The sequence below is a fragment of the Carcharhinus amblyrhynchos genome, chromosome 28, assembly GCF_965287045.1.
Source record: "Carcharhinus amblyrhynchos chromosome 28, sCarAmb.v2.hapA, whole genome shotgun sequence".
Taxonomy (NCBI): Eukaryota; Metazoa; Chordata; class Chondrichthyes; order Carcharhiniformes; family Carcharhinidae; genus Carcharhinus; species Carcharhinus amblyrhynchos.
In genome coordinates, this window is record NC_137351.1 from 21,418,758 (window position 1) to 21,431,449 (window position 12,692).

Genomic DNA, 12,692 nt, shown 5'->3' on the forward strand with positions numbered 1-12,692 from the left:
AAACTTCTGAAGAGGAAAGAAAAGAGACAAGTAGAAAACATGGAAAGATCCAAAAAAAATTAAACCCCACAAACATTCAATTTTACAGGACGTTTGTTGGCATGTTGGAACAGTGGTTAGCACTGCTGTCTCACAGCACCAGGGACCCAGGCTCGATTCCCAGCTTGGGTAACTGTCTGTGTGGAGTTCGCACATTCTCCCTGTGTCTATGTGATTTTTCTCCAGGTGCTCTGGTTTCCTGTCACAGTCCAAAGATATGCAGGTTAGGTGGATTGGCCATGCTAAAATGCCCCTTAATGTCAGGGAGACTAGCTAGGGTAAATGCATGGGGTTATGGGGATAGGGCCTGGGTGGGACAGTGATTGATGCAGACTCTATGGGCCAAATGGTCTCCTTCTGCACTGTAGGATTCTATAGATTCTATGGACCTTATCTCAATGACGAGGTTTTGACGTCTAAGTCAATAAGTCATGGATTGAATCTGCATTCCTGGGCTTGAACACATATTGTAGGGCTGACTTGTCATTACAAACTAATGTTGCATTGTTGCAGATGTGGTAGTTTTCTCCAGCTGTGGCTCAGTTGGTAGAGCCCAGAGCTTGAACACAAAATTAAAGGTTGACACTCCAGAACAGCACTGAGGAAGTTCTGCACTGTCAGAGGTGCTGTCTTTCAGACGCGATGTTGAGGCCCTATCTGCCTCCTGGGTTGGATGTAAAATATCCCCTGGCACTAGTGTTATCCATGGTGTTCTGGCCAATATTTATCCCTCAGTCAACATCACATAAATAGATGATCTGGTCATTATCACACTGCTTTTTTCTAGCAGTTTATTGTGTATTGGCTGTTATGTTTCCTACAATAGTGATATGTCAAAAATACTTAATATGTTTGACAATCCTACTGAGACTGTGGCCTTTCTAAACGCTGCAGTGATTTGGTAGCATAATCTGAAGTTCATCATTAATCCTTGACTGTACCCCTTGTCATTACATTTCATTACTGATCCTGTGTTGTTACTTATCATATTGATAGCAGTGATCTAATAAATGACCATGGAGGCAAATTTCATCTTTTATCCTTTTGAAACCGGGGATGTCCACTTATCTTTAATGGAATGTATCCCTCAGTGTACTCCTTTTGTTTGAGGAGTGTGCTCTGTAGGTTGTATGGCACTAAGGCTGTGCAATTCTTATCAATCTTATAAGCTTTGCCTTTATAATGGTGGAATATATTATACAGTATTCTTACTCTAACTGTGGTTAATATGAGTAGCGCCACTGCAGGGAGATTGGCAAGTGGCTTAGTATAGAGATTGTGGATATGGCCCTACGAGTTCTCACATTTGGTGCACTAAACCCCTTTAAAACTAACGATGTGCTGTATTTTTTTGTATTTCTGTTTGGTATAGGTATATCACATCTCCTGGGAAAAAACATTGTTTTGTATTAATGGAGCCTCTGGTGTTGTTGGAGATGGGGAAAGTATGTTCTGGTGCAGGCTGAATTGTGGTGCGAGAATCTCTGGTTGATCAGTCTTTCTTATACCTGCCTCAATATCCTGTATTCTTTTTGGCTGAATTAGCAATGCCAGTATCTACTTTAAAAGTGTAGCCCTGCCTCTGTTATCCCGTAAGCGAGGGTATGTATTGCAATGACATATGCTCATGGCTTTTTCCTGTTATCCTCCATTCTCTGAAATATCCTTTCATTGTTTATACGGTGGGAAGCACTGGCTACAATAAATAATTCAAATTAATTATGTTGGTGTTTTCCTGTCTTTTTCTGCATGTGTATATGTAAAAATGATTTGTGCTGTCCTGTACAAATTTTTGAAAATTTGTTGTGTTATTTTCTAAAAATGGGAAAATCTTCAATAAAAATGCATCTAAAAACAAAAATACTTCATGAGCTATAAAATGTTTTGAGATTTCCTGTGATCATAAAAAGTGATCAATGGAGGCAATGGCACAGTGGTATTGTCATTGTTCTAGAAATGCAGAGACCCATAGTAATGTTCTGAGGACCTGGGTTCAAATCCCACCATAGCAGATGGTGAAATTCGAATTCAATAAAAATCTGGAAATAAAAGTCTAATGATGACCCCTATGAAACCATTGTCGATTGTCATTGAAAACCCATCTGGTTCACTAATGCCCTTTAGGGAAGGAAATTTACTGTCGTTACCTTATGTGACCTACACGTGATTTAAGATTCACATCCTATGAACAAATATAAAAAACTTTCTCTTTTTGTGAAACTAGAGACCCATAACTCTGATATTTTTGTTGCAATACCAAAGACATGGGCAGCACAGTGATTAGCACTGCTGCCTCACAGTGCCAGGGACCTGTGTTCGATTGACTGCTCAGATCACTCTCTCTGTGCAGAGTCTGCATGTCTCCACACGCCCCCCGCCCCCCCCCCCCCACCCGTCTCTGCATGGATTTCCTTCAGGTGGTCGGATTTCCTCCCATGGTCCGAAAGACGTGCTGGTTAGATGCATTGGCTATGCTAAAAATTCTCCCTCAGTGAACCCAAATAGGCGCCGGAGTGTGGTGAATAGGGGATTTTCACAGTTACTTCATTGCAGTGTTAATGTAAGTCTGCCTGCAACACTAATAAATAAACTTAAACTATGCTGGAAGACTCATACCACAGGAAAATACCCTTGTGAGTATATCTCTTATAGCCTCCCCTATTTTCATGTGAGCCTATTTGTGACACTAGTAAATAAACTTCAAACTTTCAGGAGTCTGTCTGGATGCTTTCTGCTTAATGTAGAATCCCCCATTGAAGACTGTTTTTAAAGATGAATGGTTCATGACACACTATTTGTAAGCCCCACGACTTGCCTGGGCTTGCAAAATCTCACCAACTGTCCTGTCTGGAGACAATACACATCTCTTTAACCTGTGCTTAACACTCTCTCCAATGACATTTATTTGTACATTTAAGACTTGATTACCTGTAAAGACTGCATTCCTACTATTATTTTGTAAATTGAGTTTGTGTCTTTTTATGCCCTGTTTGTGAACAGAACTCCCACTTACCTGACGAAGGAGCAGCAAGTGCTCCAAAAGCTAGTGTGGCTTTTGCTACCAAATAAGCCTGTGTTGGACTTTAACCTGGTGTTGTCTGCATCAAAAATAATTTAAGTTTTTTTTAAAAAATGAAACAAAATACAAATCTAGAATATTTACTCATTTTCTGCAACAGACACATTTCAAATTAAAATATTATCCTTAGTTCTCAGCCATACAAATACTATACAATACAGATTCAAAACAATGCGCTTTTCCACATTAAAATGAGCAAAAAAATGCATTGATTCACAATTAGATTTTAATTCACAAAAGAACATTTTGTCTGTTTAAGCTATTATGTGCTGCTTCAGAGAATGATATTGGCATCATTACTGTTTCTGATTTACATTAGTTTTGAATTCCAATGCCTTTTCCTGACATTTGAAGATGGGACCTGATGAGGAAGGGCAACTCAAATAAACCTGTGTTTAAAGACGAGACCCCAGGTTAAAAAAAAGGTGGTGTGTTTGTATCAGTAACGGGAAAGTGTGTTTAATACTGAGACGCACACATTTAGATGGTGCGATTTGGCTTCAGATGGTTTAAATTTCCGCCAGTGAGCCGCTTATTGGGACTTACCCACAGAGGCGCTGCAGAGGAGCCTTAAGGACAAGAATGTGGGTCTCAGCCAATCAGAGCGGCTGTTGTTGAGGTGTGGGGCAAGGCGCCGGGCGGCGTTTCCAGGGCAACGACCGTTGCTTGGGGCGGGCCGTGGAAATTGTCGTTTATGAAACACACGGTTCATAATATCGCTGTAAAAGATGGTGAGTGTGGCGGGGTATTTCCCGAGTGTGCGTGTGCTTTCCCAGTTCGTTGATCCGTCTTCGCTGAGTGTTGGCTGGGGTGACTTTCACTTTTTTCAGTAGAGATCCAAATCTGCCTTTTATTAACGTTAGTGCCTTCAGCCTTGGTGAATTTACTTCAAATATCTGCCCCACTCGGCACCCAGTGCAGAGTGAGAAGACTCGGGCTGTTCTTCCACCATCCTGGCCCCAACATCTATGGTTGAAGCACTTGTCCCAACTCTCCGCCCTTGCCAAACAAGGGCTTGTACCAGGGTCCTGTAAAACTCACTGGGTAAGCCTTCTCCTTGAGGAGCTAGTGTTGAGGAGCACGAAAAGCATGGAGGTACACAATTAGAACAGCTGCCTCCACGGAGGACCCGGGTTCGATTCCCGGCTTACATCAGAGTCTGCACGTTCTCCCAGTGTCTGCGTGGATTTCCTCCCAGTACTCCAGTTTCCTCCCGTAGTCCAAAAGCATTGGCCACGCTAAATTCTCCCTCGATGTACTCAAACAGGTGCCAGAATGTGGCGATGAGGGCATTTTCACAGCAACTTCATTACAATGTGACACTAACAAATAAACTTAACTTGCGCCGCATTGCAGTTAAATCCTACACTTCAAGTCATTTTTGTGTTTGCCGTGGCATTTAATTTTTAAAAATGGGATGCTGTAAAGGAAAGAGATATTTTAGGAAGGGAGTGACAAACAGGTCGGTCACAGAGCTGGATTTTCAGGAGGAGGAGGAGATGTGAGGATTTCATTAGGAACTTTCTGAATGTAGCCTCAAGATGTATGAAAGGTCAAAGTCAGGAACAAAGTTTGGAGGCAAGGGATAGGTGTGAGTGGGAGGGATTTCAACCTGAGGATGAAATATTAAATTTGAGATATTGTGGTCTGGAAGCCGGTGTCCATCAGTGATGTCTTGGTGACACTGTGCTGTCCAGTACCACCCTTTTCAGTTCAAATATAATATCCTCAATTTGGATACTTTAGCATTTCACAACCCCAATGTTTCATTATCAAGTGATTCCAGTGTGGAGCCTATCATAGGCACCAATAATTAATTTTGAATTTCAGTTTAAACTAACAAGAGATTCAACTGTTGTTGATGTATTAACATAATCTAATTTTAAAGTAATTACATTTTCTTTAAACAAGTGTCTGCACGTTCTCCCCGTGTCTGTGTGGGTTTCATCCCAGAACTCCAGTTTCCTCCCGCAGTCCGAAAGCATTGGCCATGCTAAATTCTCCCTCGATATACTTGATGGGCAAGTAAGAATTGATGTATGATAGAAGAAAGGCAACAGAATTGTGGATGAGTTACAGAATCTTGACAGTGCAGAAGGAGGCCCATTGAGTCTGCAATGACTCTGAAAGAGCATTCTACCCAATCCCACTGCCCTGCCTTATCCCTGTAACCATGCGCATTCTTTCTTTTCAGGTAGTGGTTCAATTCCATTTTGAAATTAAGTTTGGGAGACCAGTTTACAATGTATTGGAATAGATCTGAAGTTGATAAAGGCACAGATGAAAATTTCAGCAGCAAAGGGGATACATGCATCAAATCACAATTTACACAAAAGATCCTCCTTTAAGCAATCCAGAGTGATGCCAAGGTTTTTTAGCATTGGATTGTTGGTCATAGAACTGGGCATCAAATTTTTCCGTGTTCCCTGATGGGAAGTTCCCTTCCTCCTCAAAGAACACCATTGGCTGACAGCTAAGGAAGCACTCCCGTTGACATAGAATCTCAAAAAGAACCCCATGCACTTGTTGGAAATCCCATCGTCCCTGGTGGAACTCACTACACACCCAACAAACTGACAACAGCACCACTTCTTACTGGGGCACCTCCTGGTTAACCGCAGACACCTAGTACCAACCACAACCTAGTAACTGACCTGATTGGCAATGCTCCCGATTTTGACATTCCACAGAAAATCTGTACAACCCTCAACCACTTGAGGTCCAGCCGCAAGTGGAACATGAGGAACAGCTCAAATTGTGACAATGGCCATCCCTGTCAGACCATTGCCCATATATTGAACTTCTGTCTTGGGAAACCTATTCCTAGTGGCATCACAACTGTACCTGCATCAGCAGAAACTGTATTCCTTGCAAACACCTAGTATAGCACTGTCCTTTACTTCAGCTATCAAACTACTTGCCTGTAGATTAACCTTAGAACATAGAACATAATTGCTTTTTAATCTGCTTCAGCCTTGGAAAAACCTGCAAATAGACTAGATGGTTTTTGGGACTATTTGTATTCGTCCCCTAATTTTGAAACTCTCCTTTATTGATTTTTGAAACTTTCAAGAATTTACATTATTGAGTAACTCACACTTCCCTAATATACATATTTGGTCCATTTAAATTTCACTTCATGTGATTTTCCACTACCAGCCCTGATGTGCTTTGTGAATTCCTGCAAGTCAGTTCTTGTGGACTTGTGATTATGAAAATGGCCGAATGCCAGAAAATTATGTGCTTTTAGCACTTTCCCATTATAGTGGGAATTGCACCAGTTCCTGGCTATTATGAATCAGCCTGTAAACAAAATAACAAAATGGCTTGTAGACTATTTTAGCTTGTGAGCAATGTTTACTTTGGGGATGCAGAATCATTTATTTTTTATTTCTGTATGCAGCTAGGTTGATGTACGTACAAATCATCTTTATGTCAAGAACTTAAATACCCTCTTGTAAACAATTCAATTCTCATTCACCTCACGAACTATTGCAATTGCAGATACCATTTAAATTAATTTCAAAATCTGAAGTTTATATGTCGTTCAGGCTGAATTTTGGAAGAGGAAATTATGAATTTTGGAAGAGGAAATTATTTTTGTTAAACATGTGCCAATGTTTTAAAATGCCCATTTTCTTCCTTATAATTAACAGGCTACTTACTGCCCAACTACATTTGAGAAAAAACAAGAGAGTTCACTGGAGGACGATGATGTGGACGATGAAACAGTGTTTGCACAATTTCTTAAAAAATTGGACAAAGAAAAGTCTATAGTTGCCAGAGTAAGATCTGATGAATTGGCAGCAGGGAAACGCTTTCAAAAGATTTTATGGGATATAGAACATGAAAAAATGATGGAAGAAGCAATTATAAAGGTAAATAAATTACTAGAGTTCTTACTTAAGTATTTCATAATATATTAGTTATTCTTTAATTGCTTTAGATTTGTAGGCATCACATGTATTATCTCAAGTAGGATCTCCTCACGTTTTCTAATTTCTATAAATGTGGGCTATTTCACTTTTTAAGTATTTGGATACTTGCCATTGTTTATTTGGCTTTAACATTAGCAGAAATTGGATTGGTACATTTAAACTCATTTACCTTCTTGAATAACTTGCAGTTCCTAAATACACATAAGCAAAAGGAATATTGAGGCTGAGGAGGGCCACTTTAGGAGAGTGATTGCTGTTTTGAGAGTTGGTTGAGCGAAAAGATTTTGGAAATGAATTTCAGACAGTGGGACCAAATAATTTAATGTTTGCTATCAAAATGGCAAAAGGAAGGAGAGGCATAAGAATGAAAGGAACAGGATATTCTGGAGGGCAAATTGTCTTGGAGACAATTGCAAAAATAGATGGGTCAATGTTACGAAGGGATTTATGAAGGTGACGCAGATTCTAAATGTAAAGTGTCAGGGATGAAGCCTTTAGGTCAGCAAAAATGGGGCTAATGGATAAGTGAGACTTGGTGCAGGACACGATACATGCAGCCATCTTTTGTGCAATCTTAGATGGTAGTGGATGGATGGCAGAAATAAATGATCTTTGTGATGGACCAGTTTGTGGTCAAGCATGGCACAAATATTGCATATATTTGCTCACTGTAGGTCAATCAGTCTGGTGCTGGAGCTTCTGCACCTGCCAATAATGAGCAGCTTGATGGTTCTATTAAAATCTAGGACTTAAGGTAAATGCTTCTTGTTATTCGCAAGAAATTGAAAAACTTTTGTCTCCATGTCTTAAAGCTATCCTGCTGTCCTTAGCTTACCTATTTTCAGCTCTTCATCAATGACGTTCTTCAATTATAAGATCAGAAGCAAGGATGTTCACTGATGATTGCAGAGTGCTCCATATCATTCATGACTCCATGGATATTGAAGCAGTCTATGCAGCAAGATCTGGACAGGCTCTGGCTGATAGGTGATAAAGTAACATATGTGCCATTCAAGTGCCAGAAAATGACCATCTCCAACAATACTGAATTTAACCATCTCCCCATGACATTTGATGGTATTACAATCACTGAATCCTCCACCACTCTCCTGGGGGGTTACTATTAACCAGAAACTTAACTACACTCGTAATATAAATACTAAGGTTATAAAAGCAGTCATGATGTGGGGATGCAGGCATTGGATGGGGGTAAACACAGTAAGAAGTCTCATAACACCAAGTTAAACTCTAACAGGTTGCTACCAAATAAACCCATTGGACTTTAACCTGGTGTTGTGGGACTTCTTGCTATAAGAGCAGATCAGAGACTGGGAATTCTGAGGCAAGTAACTCACCACCTGACTCTCTGAAGCCTGTCCACAATCTATAAGTCGAGTGTGTAATTGAGTACACTCCACTTTCCTGAAAAAAAGGCTCAAGAAGGTCAACACCATCAATCTAGGAGAAAGCAATTTACCTAATAGGCACTCCATCCATCACTGATGCACAGTGGCAGTAATAGCAACTCAGTTTCTGTGGCCGCAATCGAGACTCCAGGATGGTGTGTTGGCTCCCTGGTGCCAGGGTCAAGGACATCTCTGAACGATTGCAGGACATTCTTAAGAGAGAGGATGAGCAACCAGAGATCGTTGTATGTATTGGTACCAACGACATAGGTAGGAAAAGGGATGAGGTCCTGAAATGTGAATATTGAGAGTTAGGCAGAAGGCTGATGTGCAGGACCTTGAAGATAGTAATTTCAGGACTACGGTGCCACCATGCTAGTGAGAGTAGGAATAGGAGGATTAGGCAGATGAATGCCTGTCTTGAAAGCTAGTGCAGGGGGCAGGGATTTAGATTTTTGGATCATTGGGACCTTTTCTGGGGAAGGGCTCATCTGTTCAAGAAGGTTGGGTTACTTTTGAGGAGGGACTGGAAGGGAACTAACATCATGGGAGGCAGATTTACTCGAGCCACTCGGGAGGTTTAAACTAGTTTGGCGGGGGGGGGGTGGTGAGATCCAAAGCAGTAGGGAGACAGAAGAGAAGTTTGAAGATAGCACAGAAGTTAAAGAGAGCACATAAAGTAGTAAAGGCAGTGTCAGTAATCCTAGTACCAGACAGATCAGGCAAGAGCAAGGGAAGTCCAGATTAAACTGCATTTATTTCAATGCAAGAGGCCTGAAGGGCAAGGCAGTTTACTCGGGGCATTGATGGGTATGTGGGACTGGGATATTATAGCAATTACTGAAACATGGTTAGGGGAGGGACAGGACTGGCAGCTTAATGTTCCAGGGTACAGATGCTATAAGAAAGATAGGACAGGAGGTAAGAGAGGAGGGGGGAGGTTGCACTTTTGATTAGGGAAAGCATCACAGCCACACTGAGAGGGGATTTATCTGAGGGTTCGGCCACTGAGTCTATATAGGTAGAACTGAGAAATAAGAAGGGGGAAATTATTTTGATAAGGTTGTACTGTAGGCCCCCAAATAGTCAGTAGGAAATTGAGGAGCAAATATTTAGGGAGATTACAGATAGTTCCTAGAAAAATAGGGTGGTAATGGTCGGAGAACTTAATTTTCCCAACAGCCATAGTATTAGAGGGTTGGATGGAGAGAAATTTGTTGAGTGTATTCAGGAGGAATTTCTCATTCAGTATATGGATGGCCTGACTAGAGAGGGGGCAAAATTTGACCTCCTCTTGGGAAGTAAGGAAGGGCAGGTGACAGAAGTGTTAGTGAGGGATCACTTTGGGACCAGTGACCATAATTCTATTAGTTTTAAGATAGCTATGGAGAATGATAGATCTGTCACAAAAGTTAAAAATCTAAACTGGGACAAGGTCAATTTTGATGGTATCAGGCAGGAATTTTCAAAAATTAATTGGGGGAATCTGTGGGAAGACAAAGGGACATCTGGTAAGTGGCATGCTTTCAAAAGTGTGTTAACCAGGGTTCAGGGTAAACGCATTTTTCTTAGAATGAAGGGCAAGGCTGGCAAAAGTCGGGAACCCTGGATGACTCGGGATGTTGAGGCCCTGGTCAAGAAGAAGAAAGGGGCACATGACATGCATAGGCAGCTGGGATCAAATGAATCTCTTGAAGAGTAAAGCGGGTGTAGGAGTAGAATTAAGAGAAAAATTAGGAGGGCAAAAAATGGACACAAAATTGTTTTGGCATATAAGGCAAAGGAGAATCCAAACAGCTCCTACAAATACATAAAAGGCAAAAGAGTAACGAGAGAGAGAGTAGGGCGTCTTAAGGTCATCTATGTGTGGGATCTACAAGAGATGGGTGAGATCCTAAATGAATATTTCTCATCAGTATTTACTGTTGAAAAAAGCATGGATGTTAGGGAAGTTGGGAAAATAAATAGTGACGTCTTGAAGAATGTACATATTACAGAGAAGGAGGTGCTGGAAGTCTTAAAGTGCATCAAGGTAGATGAATCCCCAGGAGCTGATGAAGTGTATCCCAGGACGCTGTGGGCTGACTAGAGAGGGGGCAAAACTTGACCTCCTCTTGGGAAGTAAGGAAGGGCAGGTGACAGAAGTGTTAGTGAGCGATCACTTTGGGACCAGGGGCTGGGGAGGAAATTGCAGGCCCCCCAGCCGAGATATTTCAATCATTGATAGTCACGGGTAAGGTACCTGAAGATTGGAGAGTGGCAAATGTTGTGCCTTTGTTTAAAAAGGGTTGCAGGAAAAAGCCTGGGTTACAGGCCAGTGAGCCTCACATCTGTGGTGGGTAAATTGTTGGAAAGTATTTTGAGAGACAGGATTTACAGGTGTTTTGTGATGCAAGGACTGATTAGGGACAGTCAGCAAGGCTTTGTCAGTGGAAAATCATGTTTGTCAAATTTAATTGAGTTTTTTGAAGGGATAACCAAGAAGGTAGATGAGGGCAGTGCAGTTGATGTTGTCTACATGGACTTCATGAAGGCCTTTGAAAAGGTACCGTATGGTAGGCTGTTACAAAAAGTTAAATTTCCCAGGATCCAGGGTGAGGTATCTAAATGGATACAAAATTGGCTTCTTGACAGAAGCCAGAGAGTGGTTGTAGAGAGTTGTTTTTCAAACTGGAGGCCTGTGACCAGCACCGTGTCTCAGGGATCAGTGCTGGGCCCACTGTTATTTGTCACTTATATTAATGATTTGGATGAAAATATAGGAGGCATGGTTAGTAAGTTTGCAGATGACACCAAGATTGGTGACATAGTGGACAGTGAAGTAAGTTATCTCCAGTTGCAATGGGATCATGATCAATTGGGCCAGTGGGCTGATGAACGGAGTTTAATTTAGACAAATGCGAGGTGATGCATTTTGGTAGATCGAACCAGGGCAGGACTTACTCAGTTAATGGTAGGGCGTTGGGGAGAGTTACAGAACAAAGAGATCTAGGATTACATGTTCATAGCTCCTTGAAAGTGGAGTCACAGGTGGACAGAGTGGTGAAGAAGACATTTGGCATGCTTGGTTTCATCGGTCAGAACATTGAATACAAGAGTTGGGATATCTTGTTGAAGTTGTACAAGACATTGGTAAGACCACACTTGGAATACTGTGTGCAATTCTGGTCACCCTATTATAGAAAGGATTTTATTAAACTAGGAACAGTGCAGAAAAGATTTACTAGGATGCCACCGGGACTTGATGGATTGAGTTATAAAGAGAGGCTGAAAAGACTGGGACTTTTTTCTGGAGCGTAGGAGGCTGAGGGGTGACCTTATAGAGGTCTATAAAATAATGAGGGGCATAGACAAGGTAGATAGTCAGTATCTTTTCCCAAAGGTAGGGGGATCTAAAACTAGAGGGCATAGGTTTAACGTGAGAGGGGAGAGATACAAAAGTGTCCAGAGGGGCAATTTTTTCACACAAGATGGCGAGTGTCTGGAACAAGCTACCAGAGGTAGTAGTAGAGGCGGGTACAATTTTATCTTTTAACAAGTATTTAGATAGTTATATGGGTACAATGGATTTGGAGGGAGATGGGCCAAATGCAGGCAAATGGGATTAGCTTAGGGTTTTAAAAAAAGAGGTGACATGGACAAGTTGGGTTGCAGGGCCTATTTCCATGCTGTAAATCTTTATGATTCTCTGACTCTATAACTCACAAGGTCCCTTCAACAGCACCTTATAAATCCATGACTGCTTTCTTGTTTTTATTCTTTCACGGGATGTGGGCATCGCTAGCTGGGCCAGCATTTATTGCCCATCCTTCACTGCCCTCCATTTCTGAGGGCATTTGAGAGTCAGCCACACTTTTGTTGATCAGGAGTCACATATAGGCCAGACGGGGTTAGGATGGTAGATTTCCTTCCCTAGAGGATATTACTGAACCAGATGGGTTTTTCCGACAATCAACAATGGTTTCATGGTCATGATTTGACTTTTAATTCCAGATTTTTATTGGATTCACATTTCACCATCTGCCATGGTGGGATTTGAATCCAGGGCCCCAGAGCACTACCCTAGGTCTCTGGATTATTAGATCAGTGACAATACTAGTAAGCCATTGCCTCCCCTATTACCTGCAGAACAAGGACAGCAGATGCATGGGAACACCGTCATCTTCAAATTCCCCTCCAAGCCCCATACACCATCCTGACTTGAAACTATGGGTAGAATTTTCCCAAAAA

The 12,692-nt window shown here is 41.5% G+C and overlaps 1 protein-coding gene across 1 annotated transcript in view; it reads left to right on the forward strand.

Moving 5' to 3' along the window:
- The first annotated feature begins 3,745 nt into the window (after window positions 1-3,745).
- mns1 (meiosis-specific nuclear structural 1) overlaps window positions 3,746-12,692 on the forward strand; it is a 28,921-nt gene continuing 19,974 nt past the window's right edge. The window contains exons 1-2 of the mRNA XM_080214187.1: window positions 3,746-3,849; window positions 6,775-6,996. Of these exons, the coding sequence (XP_080070313.1) occupies window positions 3,847-3,849; window positions 6,775-6,996 (225 nt within the window). The 5' untranslated portion in view covers window positions 3,746-3,846. The remainder of the gene's footprint in view (window positions 3,850-6,774; window positions 6,997-12,692) is intronic.